The following is a 21,306-nucleotide window of genomic DNA, read 5'->3' as shown; positions in this document are numbered from 1 at the left end:
TGCGAGTCCGGTGATGTTCTCACACACGGGCACCGGCGGCTCTGCATGTCATTCATCACACTTGTGGCACAGACAGCTGGACTATAAACAGGAATGAACGGATGTAAACATCAGTGCTTTAAAACAAACGGCGTGAGTGACGGCTGACGCTACACACACCTTTATCTCAGAGATTGAAGATGTTCATCAGATGCTGTGATGAGCAGAACTCATGTGATAAACACACACACTGATTCACACACTCATCATGTGCTTTGACACTCACGTGTGTGTGTGTGTGTGTGTGTGTGTGTGTGTGTGTGTGTGTGTGTGTGTGTATTTCAGTGTGTGTGAATCATTTGCTGCTTCTCTTCAGCAGGTGAGACAGACGTCTATTTTCTCTTGTCTTGTATGTTTTGTCCGTCTGAACAGTGAATTGTCTTTTCATGCTTTCTTCAGAAATTGACATGTTCCTACTTTACCATATTTTGGGGACAAATTTGCATCTACTGCAAAAAATGCTTTTCTTACTTAGATTTTTTGTCTTGTTTTTCGGTTAAAATATCCAAAAATTCTTAAATCAAGAAGGATTTTCTAGTTTTTGTTTTTGCTTAGAACAAGCTAAATAATCTGAAAAATCTTATAATAAAAAATAATTAAAAAATCTTATTTTCAAACAAAAAAACAAGATTATTTTTCTTACCCCATTGGCAGATTATTTTGCTTGTTTCAAGCAAAAACCCTTAATTTTGACTTGTTTTTCTGAAAACAAGACAATAATGTTTACTCGTCTAGAAAACCCTTCTTGATTTAAGAATTTAAGATATTTTGGCTGGAAACAAGACTAAAAAAATCTAAGTAAGAAAAGCATTTTTTGCAGTGTTCAGAAGTGAGTTAAATCGGACCAAACCGTTTCCTGTAAAAACTAAGAAAAAACAAGACAAAACACATTTAAAACATGTTAAATCCTGGGGCAGGTTGCATAAAAGAAAAAGACTAGTCTTAAAGGTTAGTCAGCTAATTTTTTTCTTTAAGACTGGTCATAGTTTTTAAAATTCAGTTGCAAATCCAAAGTTTGAGTCTAAGTTGAATCCAAAAAATCAGACTGTTTACCTCCTGGTAACTGCTAGACTAGTTTTTAACATAGAGGGTACGTTTATGCAACTGGCCCCTGAACATTTTTAACGTTTAGAGAACATTCAGAAATAATGTTTTCAGAACTTTATGTTTTGAAATGACAGCAAAACATTCTTAGAGCATATTTTAGTTAGATGAGCACTAAACAGGTTTATTCTGCAGAAGCAGGTGTTTAGTTCACGTTAAGAGTACTAGTTAGTGTAGTTATTCATTTCAAGTTAATAATATGCAGGACTGTGCAATAATGACGTGTCATTAGATTTTGTGACTTGTGCTCAATACGCATGTATGTTAACTTGATTTGTTTCATTATCATTATTCTTAAATTTCTGTTTCAGTTTTATTTACAAGAATAACATTAGGAAATATTATGTTATGAAGTATAATAACAAGGAAATAAGCTTTAATGATTAAACTGTGTGTGTGTGTGTGTGTGTGTGTGTGTGTGTGTGTGTGTGTGTGTGTGTGTGTGTGTGTGTGTGTGTGTAGGTTCACGTGGGTTAAAGTTCACTTACTGACATCTGAAGCAATGGCTGAGGAAGGACTTACGGCAGAACAAACAGAAACCTGTGAGAAACCAACACAACGCAACACACACACATATACACACACACACACACACACACACACACACACACACACACACACACACACACACACATATATACATACATAAACACACACTTCTGTGCAGATACTCTGGGAACACTTTAAAGTAAGGTTTGATATTTTTAACATTGGTTAATCATGTTAGTTATGATCTAATGTACATTTCAATATTTACTAATGTATAACAATATAATAAAACTAATATAACAAATGTTAACAAACCTTACTGTAAAGTGTTAAAGATACATTCACACACAGTATACTGTAGTTATCCAGCACAACACTCACAGTTTCCTGATGTGCTCTAAACAGATGTGTGTGTGTCTTTCTTTCAGGTGAGAAAACTGTGTCCAAAGCATCGAATTGCTGTGGTAAACTGCTCCGCTACAAACCACATGGATTTACTGCCTCTGTCATTACTAAAGGTGTGTTTGTTTGGCTCTTTTCATAGCACTTGTGTTTCAAAGCAGCTTTACAGACATTCATGGTGTTAATGATTATACTATCTTAACATCTTTATGACTTGTAGCATATATCAGATAAGAGCTGGATGATCAAAATGAGTTACATTTTGCCACAACATAATCAAGCACTTGAAATGTGCTGTATAGTGTATATTACATTATGTATTTGATGTATACAGGTAAAGTTGGACATACAGTCTGTCACAAACTTCTCACTATTTTAGTATATCTTCTCAAGGGACAATACTATAGAAATGAAACTTGGATATATTTTAGAGTAGTCAATGTGCAGCTTGTATAGCAGTATAGATTTACTGTCCTCTAAAAATAACTAAACATACAGCCATTATTGTCAAAATAGCTGGAACTAAAGTGAGTACACCCTAAGTGATAACAGCAGTGTGTTGTTTAACCATGCAACGCCACTTGTCCTATTCATCATGTTTATGTTTATTTCTGCTTGACAGGACCATACAAACTTGTGTATCTTGTATTAAAGCAGTTAAAATGAGGTGCTTTAAATACAATTCTCTCATACTGACCGCTGGATGTTCAACATGGCATCTCATGGCAAAGAACTCTCTGAGGATTTGAGAATTAGAATTGTTGCTCTCCACAAAGATGGTCAAGGCTATTAGAGGTTCAGTAACACCCTGAAACCCAGTTACCCTACAGTGGTCAGGGTCACACAGAGGTTTAGAAGATGGGTTTTATTCGGAACAGGCCTCGCAAGAGTCGATCAACGAAGTCGAGCACTAGTTCTGTGCGTCAGGTGCAGATCCTGGCTTCAAAAAACAGGTGCATGAGTGCTGCCAGCATTACTTTACAGGTTACAGAAGTAGAAGTCAAGTCAAGTCAAGATTATTTATACAGCGCTTTTTACAATACAAGTTGTGTCAAAGCAACCTTACTGTATTAAAATAATAAAGTAAAATGTCAATAATAATGCAAGAGTTCCATATTGCAACAAAGTCAAATATGGGAGGACTCATCTGGTTCCCATGGCCTTGTGCCGGTGGCTGTTTAGGGTAGGAGTACTTTCTTGATGATCTGTCTCTGGGGCTTATCTAGTTGACTCGGTATCCGCTGACATTCGGCTGTAGGTGTTGATCCACCATCTGCTCTTGGTTTGGACTGGATCCGGGGGACTGCAGTGACCATCTGATCTGGATATGGACTGGATCTGGTGGCTATGGTGAACTGGGAATAAGAAACAAACAGACTAATATTAATGTAGATGCAAGAGTTCCAAGTTGCCACAAAATCAGATTGGAGAGGACTCATCTGGTTTTCGCTGTCTTGTTCCAGAGTTTGGGCGCTAAATGTGAAAAAGATCTGCCGCCGGCAGTTGATTTTGATATTCTAGGTATTATCAAATGGCCAGAGTTTTGAGAACGCAGCGGACGTGAGGGACTATAATGCAATAGAAGCTCGCTCAAGTACTGAGGAGCTAAACCATTCAGGGCTTTATAAGTAATTAGCAATATTTTAAAATCTATACGATGTTTTATAGGGAGCCAATGCAGTGCTGACAGAACCGGGCTAATATGGTCATACTTTCTAGTTCTAGTAAGAACTCTAGCTGCTGCATTTTGGACCAGCTGGAGTTTGTTTATTAAGCGTGCAGAACAACCACCCAATAAAGCATTACAATAATCTATCCTTGAGGTCATGAACGCATGAATTAACGTTTCTGCATTTGACATTGATAGCATAGGTCGTAATTTCGATATATTTTTAAGATGGAAAAATGCGGTTTTGCAGATGCTAGAAATGTGGCTTTCAAAGGAGAGATTGCTATCGAATAGGACGCCTAGGTTCCTAACTGATGACAGCGAATTTACAGAGCAGCCATCTAGTATTAGACTGTGTTTTAGGTCATTACTTGTGGAGGTTTTAGGTCCAATAATTAACAACTCTGTTTTTTCAGGATTTAACAGTAAGAAGTTATTTGCCATCCAGTTTTTTATTTCAGCTATGCATTCTGTTAGTTTTTCAAATTGGTATGTTTCGCTGGGCCACAAAGAAATATAGAGCTGAGTGTCATCAGCGTAACAATGAAAGCTAACACCATGTTTCCTGATGATATCTCCCAAGGGTAACATGTAAAGCGTAAAAAGTAATGGCCCTAGTACTGAGCCTTGAGGTACTCCATACTGCACTTGCGATCTAAATGATACCTCTTCATTTATTGCCACAAACTGATGACGGTCAGATAAGTACGATTTGAACCATGCCAGTGCACTACCACTAATGCCTACATAATTTTCAAGTCTATTTAAAAGAATGTTGTGGTCAATAGTATCAAATGCAGCACTAAGATCCAGTAGCACTAATAGAGAGATGCACCACGATCGGTTGACAATAGCAGGTCGTTTGTAACTCTAATAAGAGCAGTCTCAGTGCTATGATATGGCCTAAAACCTGACTGGAAATCCTCACAGATACCATTTTTCTCTAAGAAGGAGCATAATTGTGAGGATACTACCTTTTCTAGTATCTTTGACAGAAAAGGGAGATTTGAAATTGATCTGTAATTGTTTAATTCATTGGGATCAAGTTGTGGTTTTTTAATTAGAGGCTTAATAACAGCCAGTTTGAAGGTTTTGGGGACATATCCTAACGATAGTGACGAATTAATAATATTCAGAAGAGGATCTATGACTTCTGGAAGTACCTCCTTTAGTAGCTTAGATGGAATAGGGTCTAACATACATGTTGTGGGTTTAGATGATTTAACAATTTTATACAATTCCTCCTCTCCTATAATAGAGAATGAGTGGAATTGTTCCTCAGGAGATCTACAACGCATTATCTGATGCGATACTGTAGCGGGCGGCTGTATGGTTACAATTTTATCTCTAATAGTGTCTATCTTGGAGGTAAAGTACGTCATAAAGTCATTACTGCTGTGCTGTTGGGAAATGTCTAAACCTGTTGCTGCTATATTTTTCGTTAATTTAACCACAGTATTGAACAAATACCTAGGGTTATGTTTGTTTTCTTCTAAGAGAGACGAAAAGTAATCCGATCTGGCAGTTTTTAATGCTTTTCTATAAGATAAGTTGCATTCACGCCAAGCAGTACGAAAAACCTCTAGTTTTGTTTTCCTCCAGCTGCGTTCCATTTTTCGTGCTTTTCTCTTTTTTCTCTTTTCTCTTTCACCCACTATTAAGACTTTATCTGCGGCCAGCACTAATTCGGATAGAAAATCAGCAAATTCTTTAATAAAGTCTGTATGGTGCCCTGGTGGCCTGTAAACAGTAGCTAGCACAAACGTCACGGCGAATTTATCATTAGCACTTGTTTCTCTGGATAATGCTATATGAAGCACCATTACTTCAAACGAGTTATACTTGAAGCCCTTTCTTGAGAGACATTGAGAATATTGCTATAAATAGTAGAAACACCTCCCCCTTTACCTTTTAGACGCGGTTCATGTTTATAACAGTAATCTTGGGGGGTGGACTTGTTTAAAATAATGTAATCGTCTGGTTTTAGCCAGGTTTCTGTCAAACAGAGCACATCTAGCTTATGATCAGTGATCATATCATTTACAAAAAGTGCTTTCGTAGAAAGGGACCTGATATTCAATAAGCCAAGTTTTATCAATTGTTTCTCTGTATTATATATATTTTTATTTGTTGAACATCAATTAAATTGTTAGTCTTGTATTTTCTAGCTCGGGGAACAGACACAGTCTCTATAGTGTGATATCTAGGTGAAAGGGTCTCTATGTGCTGAGAATTAACTGATTTCTGTGACGTGAGGCGGCTAGCAGACGGTCGGTTTAGCCAGTCTGTCTGCTTCCTGACCTGGGCCCCAGTGAGTCAAGTGCAAACGCTAAGACTATGTGCCATATTTCTAGATAGGAGAGATGTTCCACATCCGGAGGGATGAAGACCATCTCTTTTCAACAGGTCAGGTCTGCCCCAAAAGCTTGTCCAATTGTCTATGAAACCTATGTTATTTCGTGGGCACCACTTTGACATCCAGCCGTTGAGTGACCACAGTCTACTGTGAATCTCGTCACCACGGTAAGCCGGGAGGGGACCAGAGCATATTACAGTGTCTGACATCGTACTTGCAAGTTCACACACCTCTTAAACATTATTTTTAGTGATCTCCGACTGGCGAAGTCGAACATCATTAGAGCCGACGTGAATAACAATCTTACTGAATTTACGTTTAGCATTAGCCAGCACTTTTAAATTTGCCAAGAGCATGAATTACTGAAACCATGTCCTGTGGTCTGATGAGACTATAAGATAAACTTGTTTGGCTCAGATGGTGTCCAGCATGTGTGGCGATGCCCTGGTGAGGAGTACCAAGAAAACTGAGGATGCCCCACAGGTGCTTAATAGGGTTCAGGTCTGGAGACATACTTGGCCACTCCATCACCTTCAGCTTCCTCAGCAAGGCCTAGTTTCTGGAAAGAAGGCATCATGTTCTGCTTCAGAATGTACAGTACATAATGGAATCCATGTTTCCCTCAATGAACTGCAGCTCCCCAGAACCATCAGCACTCATGCAGCCCCAGACCATGATGACTGTAGGCAACACACAGTTCTCTTGGTACTCCTCACCAGGGCATCACCACACATGCTGGACACCATCTGAACCAAACAAGTTTATCTTATAGTCTCACCAGACCACAGGACATGGTTCCAGTAATTCATGCTCTTGGTTTGGTTGTCTTCAGCAAACTGTTTGTGGGCTTTCTTGTGAGCCAGCTTCAGATGAGGCTTCCTTCTGGAACAAAACCTATGCAAACCGACTTGTTGCAGTGTGCGGCGTATGGTCTGAGCACTGACAAGCTGACCTTCTACTTCTGCATTCGCATTGCAAAGAACTTCATTTGGACAACTTTAAAGGCGATTTTCTCAATAATTGATTTTTTTTTGCCAGATTTTCAAATAGTTGTATCTTGGCCGGATATTGTTCACACATCAGTGGAAAGCTTATTTATTCAGAAAAATTGACCCTTTTGAATTTTGTAGTCCAGGGTCACAAATGGTTGACTGATGCATATGACACCAACTAAACACTAACTGTGCAGTTTATCGAAAGTAGTCGTGGAATAATACATGCTGCATCACATCTTTAGTTACTAGTGTGCTGCGGCAAGGAAGAAAATACACTGACGTTGGATAATGGAGAGTGTTAAGTCGATGTGTTGTGATAGTAAGACTGTGAGTGTGTTTCAGCTCTGTTGGGGCTGCTGCTGTTCGGGGTGGTCTGGGCCGTGACGGGACCCGAGTGTCTGCCGGGTCACAACCTCTTCGGCCTGGTGATTCTGTTCCTGTCGGCTGTGTGTGGAGGAAAACTCATCAGCGTCTTCAGATTTCCCAGAACCCCTCCAATACCAGCTCTACTGGGTAAACAACCTTAAATGTGTTCGAAAGCAGCGACACTGACACTACATACAGGTCAGGTCAAAAGTTTACACACACCTTACAGAATCTGCAAAATGTTAATTATTTTACCAAAATAAGAGGATCATACAAAATGCATGTTGTTTTTTATTCAGTATTGACCTGAATGAGATATTTCACATAAAAGATGTTCACATATAGTCCACAAGAGAAAAAAATAGTTGAATTTATAATAATGACCCCGTTCAACAGTTAAATACTGTGTTGTTCCCTGAATGATCCACAGCTGTTTTTTTGTTTAGTGATAGTTGTTGTTGTCCTGAACAGTTAAACTGTTAAACTGCTGCTGTTTTTCAGAAAAATCCATTCTTTGGTTTTCCATTATTTTTGTGTATTTGAACCCTTTCCAACAATGACTGTATGATTTTGAGATCCATCTTTTGACACTGAGGACAACTGAGGAACTCATATGCAACTATTACAGAAGGATCAAACACTCACTGATGCTCCAGAAGGACAAAACATGCATTAAGAGCCGGGGGTGAAAACTTTTGAACAGAATGGAGATGTGTGCATTTTTCTTATTTTGCCTAAATATCATTTTATTTGTTTCATTTAGTACTGCCCTTCAGAGGATACATAGCAAAAAATGCTTTGCTTAGATTTTTTTTTTCTTGTTTCCAGCTGAAATCTCTAAAAATTCTTAAATCAAGAAAGATTTTCTAGACAAGTAAAAATCATTGTCTCATTTTCAGAAAAAAAATTAAGAGAGTTTTTGCTTGAAACAAGCAAAATAATCTTGTTTTCTGTTTGAAATAAGATTCTTTTGCTTACCACATTGGCAGATTGTTTTGCTTGCTCTAAACCAAAACTCACTAAATTTTGACTTCTTTAGAAAATCCTTCTTGATTTAAGAATTTTTAGATAATTTGGCTCGATATGCTTTTTTTTGCAGTGTACATAGTTACATACATGTTTTCTAGAAGACAAAATAAGTTTAATTTACCCTGATTTTCAAAAGCCAAAAGTTTTCACCCCCGGCTCTTAATGCATGTTTTTTCCTTCTGGAGCATCAGTGAGTGTTTGAACCTTCTGTAATAGTTGCATATGAGTCCCTCAGTTGTCCTCAGTGTGAAAGATGGATCTCAAAATCATACAGTCATTGTTGGAAAGGGTTCAAATAAACAAAAATGCTGGAAAACCAAAGAATGGATTTTTCTGAAGAACAGCAGCAGTTTAACTGTTCAGGACAAACAAGAACAACTATCACTAAACAAATAAAACACAGCTGTGGATCAACTATTATTTTCTCTTGTGGACTATATGTAAACATCTTTTATGTGAAATATCTTATTCAGGTCAGTACTAAATAAAAAACAACATGCATTTTGTATGATCCTCTTATTTTAGTAAAATAATTAACATTTTGCAGATTCTGAAAGGGGGTGTAAACTTTTGAGCTCAGCTGTATATCAGAGATTTGAAATAATGATTTTTATGAATGCACACTCATGCGTTTAGTATCTGTAATCTTAATGTCATGTATTGTGTGTGTTTGAGGGATGCTGCTGGCTGGTGTGGTGTTGCGTAACGTGCCGTACGTCACAGATGCTGTGTATATTGATCAGAACTGGTCTGCGGCTCTGAGAAACGTGTCTCTCGCTGTGATTCTCACCAGAGCCGGTCTGGGACTCAATGCTGCTGTAAGTGTGTGTTTGTGTGTCTACAAAAATGCCATTATCATCAGAAGCTTTAGGCAATCACATCGATTAACATTGCATTCATTTCTAATGGATTTGACATTAGGCAAATATAATGAGCTGAAATCAATGTGCTTGTTTCTATTTTGCAAACAATTTGTTTTATCAGCAGTCGAGTCACAGATAAAATGAAAAGATGCGCGTATGTGATGGAGAGCATCAGTAAGAAGCGCAATTATATTGACTGAAGTATGTTTTATTTTTAACTATATTTTACAGACTTAACATTTACCTTGAATTTGTTATCTATTATTTGTGATTTTCCCCTGTCCTGCTGCTTTCAAATTGTGTTCCTTTTTTATGATGTTTATATTTGTATTTTTGAAACACAATTTAGAAAATACAACTATAAATTTTAACATATTTGCTGTTTAATAAATTAGCCCTGGGTGTAACATAGATATTTTAGGTAAAATGTAACAAAATATTATATAATTTGTTAACAAATAGTAGATTATTTTTGTGGAAATTTCTAGTACCACATAAAAGGAGTAGTTCACTTCCAGAACAAAAATGAACAGATAATGTACTCACCTCCTTGTTGTCATCGTTTTTTGAGGAAAACATTCAGGATTTTTCTTAATATAGTGGACTTCAGTGGTGCTCAACGGATTGAAGGTTAAAAGTGCAGTTTCGAAGGACTCTAAATGATCCCAGCTGAGGAATAAGGGTCTTATCTAGTGAAAATTATCTGTTATTTTCTAAAAAAAAAAAAAAAAAAAAATCATCGCTGCAGAATGTGCAACGAAGGTCAAACTCCCTTTACAAAAAAAAAAGATAAAACAGCGATGAAGGATGATTCTGAAGTTGGGGGAGAAAATGAGATGGGAGTTTTTGGACATACCCTAACTGTCTTGAACTGGAATACACAGAGTTCACACAGAGATATACCACATACCAGCCTTTGAGGTTAAAAAGTATATAAAATTTTTTATTTTTTTAGGAAATAACCAATCGTTTCGCTAGATAAGATCCTTCTTCCTCGACTGGGATCGTTTAGAGTCTTTTGAAGCTGCATTTTGGAAGTTCAAACTCGGGGCACCATAGAAGTCCACTATATGGAGAGAAATCCTGAAATGTTTTCCTCAAAAAACATAATTTCTTTACGACTGAAGAAAGAAAGACATGAACATATTGGATGACAAGGTACGATACGACATTATCTGTACATTTTTGTTCTGGAAGTGAACTACTCCTTTAAGAATATTATTATTTAGATGATACAGAATGATTGAAGTATGAGAGGAGCTCACACATGTGTTCCAGGCCCTGCGGCGTCTGAAGGCGGTGTGTGTGCGTGTAGCTGTGGGTCCGTGTCTGACGGAGGCCTGTACGGTGGCTGTAGTGTCTTATTTTCTGCTGGAGTTGCCCTGGATATGGAGCTTCATGCTCGGGTAACAAATCCTTCAGTGTTTGTCTTCTGTCAGTTTTCATCGTAAACAAGTTCGAATTCATTTAAATTTCCAAATTCATGTTTAAACCGATGGGTGTCTGTCCTGTGTAGTTTCGTTCTGGCCGCCGTCTCTCCGGCTGTGGTGGTTCCGTCCATGTTGCTCCTGCAGTCGGATGGGTTCGGTGTTCAGAAAGGAGTTCCGACTCTCCTGATGGCCGCTGGGAGCTTCGACGACATCCTCGCCATCACTGGATTCACCACATGCCTGGGCATCGCCTTCGGAACCGGTACAACACACACTCACATGCAATACACACTGCAAAAAATGCTTTTCTAGCTTAGATTTTTTGTCTTGTTTCCAGCCAAAATATCTAAAAACGAGCAAAATAATCTGCTGAAAAAAATCTTATTTCAAACAGAAAACAAGATTATTTTTTTTACCCCATTGGTAGATTATTTTGCTCGTTTCAAGCAAAAATGCACTTAATTTTGACTTGTTTTTCTGAAAACAAGACAATCATTTTTACTCGTCTAGAAAATCCTTCTTGATTTAAGACTTTTTAGATATTTTGGCTGGAAACAAGACAAAAAAATCTAAGCTATAAAAGCATTTTTTGCAGTGCATTCACACTTACACATGTTGGGTTTCCATGTTTTATGGGTTCATTCCAGAGACGTAATGGTTTTTCTACTGTTCAAAATGTATTTTTTATCTCCTTACCCTAGCCCTACAACTAAACCTACCCCTCACACAAAACTACAGGCATTTTTGCATTCTCCAAACACTTTGTTCTGTGTGATAAAAAAGGGTACTGCGACTTTTTATCTCACAATTCAGACTTTTCTCTTAGAATTGCATGCTGTACATTCACAGTTGCAAGAAATAATGTCAGAATTTTAAAATTCTTAAACTAAAAACCCGCAAATGCAAGTTTGTATCTTGCAATTTTGATTTTTTTTTCACACAATTTTTGAGGGAAGAAAAGAATGTCCAAACAAGGACAAGGATATTTTGGATATTGCCATCTTTGTGGGGACATTTTGTCCTCATAGTGTGTAGACAGTCATTTCCGTACAAGCTTCATGTGATTCCAATGTTTTATCCTGAAAATACCCAGAAGTGTTTGTTCTCCAAAGGATCCACATGGATGAACGTGGGTAAAGGAGTTCTGGAGGTGCTGGCAGGAGTTCTGGCAGGAGGAGTCATGGGACTTGTGCTCCATTTCTTACCCAGCGAGGATCAGGTGACACACATTAATCTCACTCAGTGTCTAATCTAACCAATTTTAGAAACTTCTCAAGCTTAAATTTTCAATTTTGTACATTTTTTTCTAAAGAAAGACTAACATCTGTGACATTTAATATTGTGGCTTTCATTATGGGTTCAAGCGTGTAGCACTGAAACCCTAATCTCCTGACAAAAACTGATCGATCAGAACAAACCGTAAGTCGTAGAGACTTGAAACTTGGAGGGATGGTAGTACTCACACCAGCAACAACATCACCAATGCTGGCCCCAATCGGCCTGATGGGGGCGCTACAGCGGTCAAAAGTATGAAATCGCTCATAACTCCTAGAACGTCAGTCGCAGGCTCAAGTGTCTTATTTTGTTGGAATCCTTGGCTCACATTCAAATTTTCGGGGATTTTTTTTTTTTTTTTTTTTTTTGTAAAAACTACTTTTGCAAAATAGTTCTAGGTTTTTCGCCAAACCAGTGCAGAAAGATTCTGTAGAGCGAATATCCAAAATAAGTTTCAACTCACTGTCGCAAAGGGACGCCAAAACGTTTGAAAGGGTTAGGGCCACTTTTAGTAAAATGCCTACAACTCCTGAACGGAATGAGATACCTTTGCCACACTCAGAACACTTATGTAAGAGCTCAGTCTGAGGACAAAAATCACAGAGCTTGGCCACTTGGTGGCGCTATTAGAGGGAAATAAACATAAAAATGGCTATATCTATGCAACCATTTGTCCTATCAACATAAAAAACGATGTGCATGGTCTTGGTCCAAAGTGCCACTAGTGTCTATAAGGACATTTGCGTATCTCAAACAAAACATGGCTGCCATTGGGTGATGAAGTTTGAGCACCTATTAGACATGGTTAACGGAGGCCGATCAGTACAAAATTTGGTGGCCCCAAAGATCTGTGAGAAGTTTGAAATAAATCGGCCACTGGGGGGCGATATTGCATTTTTCAAGGTTGTAAAGAATTGTGCATTGCACGTTTTTTTTTTTGCACATACACACGATATATGTATCATATGATAAAACTCCTTATTCTGGACAACTTTGCCTCTAGAAGCACTGCTGTCAATCTAATCGCTTGTAAAAAGATTGAGATGATTTACAAAACCTATTCTTGCGAGCCAGTTCTAGGTTTTAACTCAGTCTGGAAAAAAACACTGCAGTACAATAGGTCAATAATTATCTCTCTAGGTCAATAATTATTGAAAAATGTTGGAATTTACTATACGTTGGAAAGCTATAACGGGGTTTGTTTAGAAAAGCAGCCTGTCAGAATTTACCCAAAAACCTATAAAGCCTAAAGGAAAACTCAAAACTTCATGAAAACAGTGCAGTGCACATGCAGCAGGTGATTCTAAACAAGCATGCAATGTTTTAAGGAGATCCGACCGCAGCTGGTGTTATTGCTATAACAGTCATAAACATTACAAAACATAATATTTCTATGGTAAGCTATGTACTTGCAAAAAGTATTGCTACGTAATGTATTTTCTTATATGTGCTTAAGTGTGCTCGAACCCCAATTCTCTGGACTCTCTAGCTCAGTAATTATCAAAAAAATTACCTAAAGCCTAAAGGAAAACTCAAAACTTCATGAAACCTGTTCTGTAGAGGAAGGTCAAAATAACAATTTTCGGAGCTAAATTACAAGAAATAGTGTCTTTATAAAAGCGACAGCATCATGATGTTATGTTTAGTAAATAAATCTGTTGACTTCAGTAATCTTTGTTGCATTATATTCTAGTGGTGACAGGTCAAAAATGTCTTTTTCCCCCCAAAGTTTGCATGGCTGAAACTCAGTAAGTATTACAGATAACTCAGTATCCTCTGGATGTGTGTGTGTGTGTGTGTGTGTGTGTGTGTGTGTGTGTGTGTGTGTGTGTGTGTGTGTGTGTGTGTGTGTGTGTGTGTGTGTGTGTGTGTGTGTGTGTGTGTGTGAGTGTGTGTGTGTGTGTGTCTGTGTGTGTGTCTGTGTGTGTGTGTGTGTGTGTGTGTGTGTGTGTGTGTGTGTGTGTGTGTGTGTCTGTGTGTGTGTCTGTGTGTGTGTGTGTGTGTGTGTGTGTGTGTGTGTGTGTGTGTGTGTGTGTGTGTGTGTGTGTGTAGTCAGATGTGGTGTTGCGGCGCTGCTGTCTGCTCTTGGGTCTGTCGGTGTTCAGTGTGTTCGGCAGTCGGGCCGCAGATCTGGGCGGCGCTGGTGGTCTTTGTACGCTCGTCCTGGCCTTCATCGCTGGACTCAGCTGGAAAGAACAAAAGGTGAAAGAGCTTCTCCTCAATGCTGTTCTGCACTCACTGTCACTTCATTAGGAATATTCTGACTTCACTCGCTCATTCACGTAGTCAGAACTCCTAAAAACTATATTTGTGTGTGTGTTCAGGCTCCAGTGGCGGCGGTGGTGGGCAGGTTCTGGGACGTCTTTCAGCCGCTCTTGTTCGGTCTGATTGGAGCAGAAATCAACATCTCATCTCTCAGCGCTTACACTGTTGGTCAGTCACAGAATCTCACAGAAACCCTTCTGTAACTCAAGCATTATTCAGTATGCCTGTCTGTGTCTAAAGATTCAAGTAGCTTTTTTGGGAAAGCCTTGGATTACACTTGTTTTGTGTGTAGGTTTGGGTGTCTCCACTCTGTGTGTGGGTTTGCTGATCCGTGTTTTGGTGACGTTCTGTGTGGTTCTGTTTGCTGGTTTTAATATGAAGGAGAAGATCTTTATATCTCTGGCTTGGATGCCCAAAGCTACAGTACAAGTGAGTCTAGATTAAACTTTGTTAAAATCCATCTGTTTAGCAGGAAGTGACATCACTGTTGTGTTATCCTACATATGTGTGTGTTTAGGCGGCTATCGGCTCCACGGCGTTGGACATGGCCCGCAGCGCTGGAGACGAGCAGCTACAGAAGTATGGGATGGATGTTCTGACTGTGGCGGTTCTTGCGATTCTCATCACGGCACCCATCGGAGCGCTTGCCATCGGCCTCACCGGACCCAAACTACTGCAGCAGGAAACACACATACTGGGTGAGTGACACACACAATACGTGTAGCGAAAATTTGTTGTCAATTAGGCAGATGGTGCAATAATCACCATCGTTTGAATTGTCAGGTTTAAGGGTCTGTAAAATAAGATTAGTAAAAACTGCAAAAAATTCAGATAAGATTAGATAGTCCTAATATGAAGCCATAATGTATGCTTTAATACAACATTTTCTTGAGAAAAGTGAAAGCAAATTGGGCTCATGGTGCAATAAGCACTAGTGTATTGTGAAAAATGCCAAGTTTGCGGGTCCATAAAATAAGACTGGTAATCCAAAAACAACTCAAAATTTGGATTTTGGTAGAGCAGTAGTCCTACTATTAGACCGCAGTGTTCATTTTAATGCATCTTTAAAACAGTTGGAGAAAATGTGCTGTGAACTAGGCTCATGGTGCAATAAGCACTAGTGTATTAGGAAAAATGCCAAGTTTGCGGGTCCATAAAATAAGACTGGTAATCCAAAAACAACTCAAAATTTGGATTTTGGTAGAGCAGTAGTCCTACTATTAGACCGCAGTGTTCATTTTAATGCATCCTTAAAACAGTTGGAAAAAATGTGCTGTGAACCAGGCTTATGGTGCAGAAAACACTAGTGTATTGTGAAAAATGCCAAGTTTGTGGGTCCATAAAATAAGACTGGTAATCCAAAAACAGCTCAAAATTTGGATTTTTGTAGAGCAGTAGTCCTACTATTAGACCGCAGTGTTCATTTTAATGCATCCTTAAAACAGTTGGAGAAAATGTGCTGTGAACCAGGCTTATGGTGCAGAAAACACTAGTGTATTGTGAAAATGCCAAGTTTGTGGGTCCATAAAATAAGACTGGTAATCCAAAAACAGCTCAAAATTTGGATTTTGGTAGAGCAGTAGTCCTACTATTAGACCGCAGTGTTCATTTTAATGCATCTTTAAAACAGTTGGAGAAAATGTGCTGTGAACTAGGCTCATGGTGCAATAAGCACTAGTGTATTAGGAAAAATGCCAAGTTTGCGGGTCCATAAAATAAGACTGGTAATCCAAAAACAACTCAAAATTTGGATTTTGGTAGAGCAGTAGTCCTACTGTTAGACCGCAGTGTTCATTTTAATGCATCCTTAAAACAGTTGGAAAAAATGTGCTGTGAACCAGGCTTATGGTGCAGAAAACACTAGTGTATTGTGAAAAATGCCAAGTTTGTGGGTCCATAAAGTAAGACTGGTAATCCAAAAACAACTCAAAATTTGGATTTTGGTAGAGCAGTAGTCCTACTGTTAGACCTTAGTATTCATTTTAATGCATCTTTAAAACAGTTGGAGAAAATGTGCTGTGAACCAGGCTTATGGTGCAAAAAACACTAGTGTATTGTGAAAAATGCCAAGTTTGTGGGTCCATAAAGTAAGACTGGTAATCCAAAAACAACTCAAAATTTGGATTTTGGTAGAGCAGTAGTCCTACTGTTAGACCTTAGTATTCATTTTAATGCATCTTTAAAACATTTGGAGAAAATGTGCTGTGAACCAGGCTTATGGTGCAAAAAACACTAGTGTATTGTGAAAAATGCCAAGTTTGCGGGTCCATAAAATAAGACAGGTAATCCAAAAACAGCTCAAAATTTGGATTTTGGTAGAGCAGTAGTCCTACTGTTAGACCTTAGTATTCATTTTAATGCATCTTTAAAACATTTGGAGAAAATGTGCTGTGAACCAGGCTTATGGTGCAAAAAACACTAGTGTATTGTGAAAAATGCCAAGTTTGCGGGTCCATAAAATAAGACAGGTAATCCAAAAACAGCTCAAAATTTGGATTTTGGTAGAGCAGTAGTCCTACTATTAGACCGCAGTGTTCATTTTAATGCAACTTTAAAACAGTTGGAGAAAATGTGCTGTGAACCAGGCTTATGGTGCAAAAAACACTAGTGTATTGTGAAAAATACCAAGTTTGCGGGTCCATAAAATAAGACTGGTAAACCAAAAACAACTCAAAATTTGGATTTTGGTAGAGCAGTAGTCCTACTATTAGACCGCAGTGTTCATTTTAATGCAACTTTAAAACAGTTGGAGAAAATGTGCTGTGAACCAGGCTTATGGTGCAAAAAACACTAGTGTATTGTGAAAAATACCAAGTTTGCGGGTCCATAAAATAAGACTGGTAAACCAAAAACAACTCAAAATTTGGATTTTGGTAGAGCAGTAGTCCTACTATTAGACCTTAGTATTCATTTTAATGCATCTTTAAAACAGTTGGAGAAAATGTGCTGTGAACCAGGCTTATGGTGCAAAAAACACTAGTGTATTGTGAAAAATGCCAAGTTTGCGGGTCCATAAAATAAGACTGGTAATCCAAAAACAGCTCAAAATTTGGATTTTGTGAGAACCATAGCCATAATATGAAGCCTTTAAGTTTGCTTTAATACAGCATCAGACAGTTCTGAGAAAAGTGAAAGCAAATTGGCCTGATGGTGCAATGTGTATTGAAAAATATGCTAAGTTCAAAGGTCCATAAGATTGGTAAAGTAAAACCTTACCAAAATATTTTAAGGATTCTGTTAGAATAGCCCTAAAATGAAGGCCTAATAATTACTTTACTTTTCTTAGACCTGTTTGATGTTGTAGTAATGGGTAATTATTAGGGATGCACCGATATCTGGCTGATACTGAGCTCCTGTACTTGTACTCTTACTCATTAAAATGCCCCGATACCAAATGCCGATACCACACAGCTGTGACAAGTGCTTATTCAGACAAAAAAACACAAACAACAGAACAACAAACAGCAGAATGGAGTCATTAGAGGTTAAGGATGTCTAAGAACTATATGTATGCAATTAATATAATGTTAAACATTCAGTAATGCCTGTACAGCTGATGTGCGCAAGATAACTGACAGCTGATCACGCAGCTGGATGGATGGCGCAGATGCACGAGCTTGTCAAATGAATGTCCCTTTCTCACAGACATCACTGGAAAGTTCGTAGTTCGGTCGGGTATGTCAAAAACAAGTAAGGAAAATAATGCACAAGTTATTAAACGGCAGTGAGAGAGAGAGCGAGAGAGACACATTCACTTTCACTTCTGTTGCGTAATATGTAAGGGATAATCAACGGTTTGCCGTGCGTTAAAGGATTTTAAATGCACGACGTGGAGGCTAATAACCGCCCGACGCGAAGCGGAGGGTGGTTGCCTCCGCGAAGTGCATTTTAAATCCTTTAACGCACGGCAAGCCGTTGATTATCCCGCTTATTCCATGGTTATAGACAAATTAAAACTAGGATTGATATTTGCAGCGCAAAATTTGACTGAATGGATAAAAAAGACGGTTATTTTCGTCAGTTATGACACACAGCTCTACCATTCTGCCCGCTTCAAATCAGACTCAGAGATTAAATAGTCCGGTAAGATCACATTTATTTGAATGAAATATAGCATTTGTTTCAGTAGATTATCGATCGACCAAGAGAGAGTGTGAAGGCAAGAGAGATGACAGTTGTGTGTGTGCGTAACGTTAACGTTACCTGCCTGCATGCTGTGCGTCTCTCTCTCTACAAACAACAATTCATTACAAAACAGCATCTTTACCACCCCGTTGCTGAGGAATATAATGTAGCTATCTAGTATCTAGGCTATTTTAATAAGGATCGCAGGCAAACGCTGACAAGAAGTTTATGTATGTGCGCAGCACAATGCGATCTCCGACCTCTCTCTCTCTCTCTCTCTCTCTCTCTCTCTCTCTCTCTCTCTCTGTGCTTTTGCGTGCATCAATTAAAGCAGCGCATTAATATAGAACGGTGATTAAACTGACTTGGAACTACCTGTGCATTAAACGGTTTTACTGCACACCTGCCAGCCAATCAGAATCCAGTATCCAGACATTCCATGGAATAATTTGTGATGTGACGCATACGCATCATTTGAATTAAAACAAATTTATAAATCTAAAACAAAATTTATAGGTGCGTTTACTATAACAGGGCTCTTCAGGAGATTTAAAGGTTTCTACATGTTTTTGCAACGTTGAGTAATGTATCACAGACATATCTCACCAATCCTTTCATAAATAAAGTGTAGAGAGAGTAAATAAGAGACTATAGACAGCGTCGTTGATTATAATAGAGCTTTGTGATATTGCGAACTAAGCTTTTACTACTTTTTAAGGGGATTTGTAAATGAGATATTGATTTAATACAGCAGTTAAATAAACTAGAAGTTATTATTAAGTGACTTAGATTGACTGATTTTGCTCTGTTTCGTCGTCAAAATTAGTCTGAAACAAGTCACAACTGAGCCGCTGCGCATCTCCACTCAAACACAGCAAAAAAAACGTGTTTTTTTTTTAACGAATCTACTGAAATGATTCAGTTTCCCATTCATAAAGACAGTCAGGCGCTTTATTCCTGAACAAGCCATCCGTTCGAACGAATCAAATGAATGATATGATTCTGAGCCTCATTAAGCATATGAAAAGGTAAAAACAAACGTTAAATTTACAGTAATAAGCCGCTGCAATGGAGCTGCTCTAATGCTATTGAATTAAAGATGATGTACCATAGAGCAAAAAATGAACAGTGAAAGTAACAAAAACTTGTAAAATGCATTTTTATGGGCATAATTAACTGTAGAAATAACTGAAGGATATACAGTCAAACCAAAAATTATTCAGACACCACATACACAATTGTTATTATATATATATTTTTTACTAGTGGGTGCAGGACACTAGTTCATTTATATAAGTGAGCATAGCAAAATAAAGTAAACTGAGAGATAATATACCCCCAAAAAAGTTTAATACAGTGGACTACCAGTAAAATTGATAATTTGGGACCAACAATTATAAATTCAGTTTTGCATATTCCTGATTAACAGCATTCTCAGGAGACTACAGGCCGTCATTGAGGATAAGGGTGCACCTGATAAAGTGTTGATAGTTGTGTAAATATTGTCATACTAATAGTTGTCTAAATCATTTTGGGTTGATTGTAATGCACTACGTACCTTTCTATTAAAGTTATCCGACATTATCAAGATGAATTTGTTCTGACACATTTTAACTCTTGTCATATTTTATTACCATTTTCTAAACTATAGCGAATAAACTGACAATGTGACAAATTTTCAAGGTGTCTGAATAAGTTTTGGTTTGACTGTGTCTATTTGATAAAATCAAGTTAACAAACTACCATTATACATTATTTTAGTTGCTGTACCCAATATTTTACTGATTTACCAGTAAATGTAAAAATATCGGTATCGGTACTCGAATCGGCAAGTACCAAAAATAAAAGTATCGGTATCGGGCGAATCCTGGAAAAAGTGGTATCCCTGGTAATTATCGCACCATCAGTCAAATCTGCTGTGTGTTGTGATCGTTTGGGAATTTGGGTTTTGTTCGACCAGTAGCCGTAGTATGAAACTCTTATGTACAATTTAATGCATCCTCAAAGTAGTTGGAGAACATTTTCTTCTAGTGCAGTAAACACATGGTTTTGTGAATTTTTTTTATGGACCCTTACACTTAACATAAGACTGGTAATGTAAAAACTGTCTAAAACTTGGATTACGTTAGAACAGTTCAAGTTCAAGGTCCATAAAAGGGTCTATAAAAATATTAGTAAAGTAAAAACTACATTTGTATGTTCCTAATGAGAGTGTGTCAGACTCTGTGTTCATAGATCCTGATTTGTGGATTGTGTTTGTAGATGACGGTGAGCCTGAAAACACTCGTGTCGACGGTCTGGAATCCAAACTCTGAAACTCATCATTCTTCACGAGTCAGTGTCACTCACACCAAACGTTGATCTGCGCTTTAATACTGTTTAACACTTTCTGCACAATAAAACACTTTCTCTGTCTCTGTGCTCGTGTGTTTGAGTTTTTTTATCAACACAATCCATTCATCAGTCAAATATGAACATATGAGTCATTAAGCTCGTGTTAATGATAGCTTTAATAGTGTAGAGTTTTGCATCATTGTCTGTTTCCATTAATATCACGGTTGATCGCATCAAGGACTGACATTATACGGTCATTTCGTCTGGAACTCGTCTCGTGTCTGTTATCAGTTCTCCAGAACGTGGAAGTCTCGTTAGGATATTAAGTAAAGATCATGTTCCATGAAGATATTCTGTAAATTTCCTACCATTGATTCCAGATTCCCAATTTTCAAATAGTTGCATCTTGGCCAAATATCCTAATAAACCATACATCAATGGAAAGCTCATTTATTTGGAAATGACTGATTCAATTTCCATTCATTCTCCTCTTCGTATCAGTGACCAGTGAGAAATGTTTCACTCACATTAACCTGTAAATGTTTAGATTCATTTGGATTTTATT

The 21,306-nt window shown here is 38.0% G+C and overlaps 1 protein-coding gene across 1 annotated transcript; it reads left to right on the top strand.

The window, feature by feature from the left end:
* Positions 1-1,645: 1,645 nt before the first annotated feature.
* Positions 1,646-20,822, top strand: LOC141291297 (sodium/hydrogen exchanger 9B2). The gene is made up of 12 exons (XM_073823473.1): positions 1,646-1,685; positions 2,061-2,150; positions 7,397-7,567; positions 9,125-9,267; positions 10,591-10,718; positions 10,829-11,004; positions 11,855-11,961; positions 14,070-14,219; positions 14,342-14,450; positions 14,575-14,711; positions 14,800-14,980; positions 20,670-20,822. The coding sequence occupies exons 1-12, from the start codon at positions 1,646-1,648 to the stop codon at positions 20,720-20,722; spliced, it is 1,485 nt and encodes a 494-aa protein (XP_073679574.1). The 3' UTR covers positions 20,723-20,822.
* Positions 20,823-21,306: the final 484 nt, after the last annotated feature.

This window comes from Garra rufa, chromosome 18 (genome assembly GCF_049309525.1).
Source record: "Garra rufa chromosome 18, GarRuf1.0, whole genome shotgun sequence".
NCBI lineage: Eukaryota > Metazoa > Chordata > Actinopteri > Cypriniformes > Cyprinidae > Garra > Garra rufa.
The sequence above is the reverse complement of the archived record's forward strand: the minus strand, read 5'-3'. Positions and strand labels throughout refer to the sequence as shown.